A 3,330-nucleotide genomic window follows, 5' to 3' on the forward strand; every position below is an offset into this window, starting at 1 on the left:
TTGAGAAAGTGAATATATTATTTTGTGAAATTTGGGTAATCTAAAAATATATGTTTTTGTTTTGTCTCCTAATATGGCTATGCTCTGACTTTGCTAGTAGAGGTTAAATGTTGGCCATGTCGACATGTATTCTGTGATTAGAGATAGATCTCCCAACCACACCACTGGTTACATAATAGTGGTATTTGTGATATCTCTTTAGTGCAGTCAATGGTTGCTTTGGATATACTTTTGACTCGTGCCACTGGGGTTAATTGTGGTTCTATTTCTGACTTGTGCCACAAACATTAAATGTGGTCGTAGCATGTTACAAGAGGCCAATGTGATATTAATGTAAAATTATGTTTTGTTTGTTATTTGAAAGTTTCGAAATTTTGTTAGCTCTGTTATCTGAAGCAAAATTATATTGACTTCTGTTATTTGAAAATGAAAATTTAAAATATATGATTCTGTATAAGATTACCCAAAATTCTATTTTGATATTTATATGTGTATTAATAATTTTGGAGTAAATATTTTGAGCATACTTAATCCGACTGAAGAGATGCCAGTTACTTGCTGACTGGTTGTACTCATTCCTATAATCCTTATCATTTTTACAGATTTCAACACGTAATCATGTTTGGGAATTAGACTTGTTCGATGAGAGCTTTGGTTAGCAAGATTAGTACATGTCTTTTGGCATTTATAAGATTTGATATAAGTATTCAGATTTTAGTTTGTAAAAAGATGATGGCTAGATGAGAAATTTGTACCTTTTGGAGAATTATATATATATATATATATATATATATATATTGTATTATTAGTAAATTTAAGNATATATATATATATATATATATATATATATATTGTATTATTTGAAAATTTAAGGTTTTATAAAGTGTAAAAATTTAAAGAGAATTTGGAGTTATTATATTTAGTTTAGTAAGATATTGTTACCTTACATGCTTATAGGATTCATCTCATAAGTATGTAATGTCTATTAGATCTCGAAACCTTAAGTTTGGGGCGTGACACGATCTTAGAGGTCTTTTTCCATTCTCAGCATTCAACCTCACACAAATTGAAATTATGTCCTTTTCAACAAACAAGTTGGTGGGTCCCCTTACCTATCATGTAAATGGGCTTTCACGACTATGGGGACTACACTTGGATCATAACTTTCTCTATGATAGACTCCCAAATTGGTTGTTTAATCTTCCAACTTTGGTTGATTTGGATCTCAGTTATAACAACCTAATTGGTCCTATTGACCCATTTGAGAAGGTTGCTCCTTTAGAGTTCGTAAAGCTGTAGAATAATGAGATATATGGTCCAAGTCCAAGCTCTGTTTTCAAACTTGTGAACCTTACCCATCTTGATCTTTCCTCAAATAAGTTGAATGGCATTTTCGAATTGGACAAACCCTCAAAGCTTAACAAGCTTCAGATACTATCTCTCAAATAATGCTTTACTGTCATTGACCAGTGGAAGCAATGCGAATTATTCCTTGCCCAATTTTGGGTGGTTAGAATTATCTTCTTGCAACATAAGTGAATTTCCGAATTTTGTAAGAAATCTAGAAGGCTTAGGCTATCTGGACCTTTCTTACAATAAAACCAATTTCATCGAGGCAACTATGTTTTTAAACTTTAAACGCCTTGAATTTCTTTATCTTTCACACAATTTTCCACTATCCCTAAGCAATAATAGCAATGTCAGTCTTGTCTTGCCTAATCTTAGTTTTTTGTTGTTGTCATTTTGCAATATAACTGAACTTTCAAATTTTTTGGTAACTCAAGAGAGTTTGCTACATTTTGACCTTCCAAACAACAACATTCAAGGCCAAATTTCCAAACCGACTACTTGGGGAGAAAAACTGAATTAGCTTGATCTTTCAAATAATTTTTTACCGGTCAAGAATACTATCCACTGAACTCAGAGATTCTTAACTTTGGTTCCAACCTGCTAGAGGGACCACTCTAGTACCACCATCTTCCACGAAAGTTTTCTTAATCTCAGAAAACAAATTGATTGGAGAAATTCCTTCTGCGATATGCAATTTTATGTCAATTTCAATTCTTGACTTGTCAAATAACAACTTGAGTGAAACTATTCCAGAATGTCTTTGGTCAAGAGAAACCATGCTTGATATTTATATCCTGGATTTGCACAAGAATATATTTCATGGAAACATCCCTGATTCATTTGTGGTTGGAAATGAATTACAGACACTTAATCTCCAGAACAATGATTTTGATGGGCCATTTCCTAAATCTATGGTGAACTGCCATGATTTGCAAGTGTTAAATCTTGGAAACAACAAGATAAATGATACCTTTCCCCACTGGTTGGGAGCTCTTCCTCAGCTACAAGTTCTTGTCTTGCGCTCTAACTATTTCCATGGTCAAATAATCCTTTCAGAAGCCGAATCAAATTTCTCTGCTCTACGAATCTTAGACCTCTTGCACAATGAGTTCTCTGGCTCTTTGCCAACAACATATTTTAAAAGTTTCAAGGGTATGATGAATTTGTCCAATGTTCAAATGAAATATATGGAAAATCCTAATGGTTATAACCATTTTTCTATGTTTGTCACAATGAAAGGTTTGGACATTGAAGTTGAGAGAGTTCTAACTATTTTTACATATGATAATGTAAATAACAGAGGATATGAAGCAATAAAATAGAAGGGAGATTGAATTTAGAGTCATAACATACTTCATTAAGATAACACAGAGGTTATATACTCTGTTGTACATGAAGAACACTTGTAACCATGCTTAACAAGTGTAAAACAAGTTTACATGCAACCTTACACGTAATGAGACAGCACAAAGATGGTATTAACTCTAAAACCAGTACAACGAAGAAAACTAATAAAATAAAGAAAACTAAGTTAATTTGAAAGCATCCACGTGCTACAGAAACCATGCAAGTATTACAACTCAACACTCCTCCATAATACTTGCACTCTGGATGTTCAATTTGCTTCTCAAGCATTCGAATCTTGGCTTTCCCAAAGTCTTGGTCATTAAATCAGAATAGCAGTACTGAACATTAATTTCACCTACCCTTTTAGCATCTTTAATGGCATGAAATTTTACTTGAATATGCTTTGTCTGGCCATGAAAAACAAGGTTCTTGGTGATTGCAGTAGCTGACTTGTTATCTACCATTAGTGGAGTAGGATGTTTCTGTGGGAACTGTGAATCAGAAAGTATTTTTCTCAACCGGATTGCTTGGTTGGAAGTTGAAGCAGCTGATATGTACTCAGCCAAAGCTGTAGATTAAGCAACATTGGACTGTTTATGTGAGTTCTAGCAGAATACTCCATGTCCGAGAGTA

The 3,330-nt window shown here is 33.4% G+C and overlaps 1 protein-coding gene across 1 annotated transcript; it reads left to right on the forward strand.

The window, feature by feature from the left end:
* The first annotated feature begins 2,126 nt into the window (after positions 1-2,126).
* LOC108663918 (receptor-like protein 12) lies at positions 2,127-2,672 on the forward strand. Its single transcript, XM_018129820.1, has one exon. The coding sequence runs from the start codon at positions 2,127-2,129 to the stop codon at positions 2,670-2,672; it is 546 nt and encodes a 181-aa protein (XP_017985309.1).
* Positions 2,673-3,330: the final 658 nt, after the last annotated feature.

The sequence above is a fragment of the Theobroma cacao genome, unplaced genomic scaffold (assembly GCF_000208745.1).
Source record: "Theobroma cacao cultivar B97-61/B2 unplaced genomic scaffold, Criollo_cocoa_genome_V2, whole genome shotgun sequence".
Lineage (NCBI taxonomy): Eukaryota > Viridiplantae > Streptophyta > Magnoliopsida > Malvales > Malvaceae > Theobroma > Theobroma cacao.

Excerpts from the sequence above, each read along its gene's own strand:
- LOC108663918 (XM_018129820.1), top strand. The coding sequence starts at position 2,127 with ATGCTTGATATTTATATCCTGGATTTGCACAAGAATATATTTCATGGA.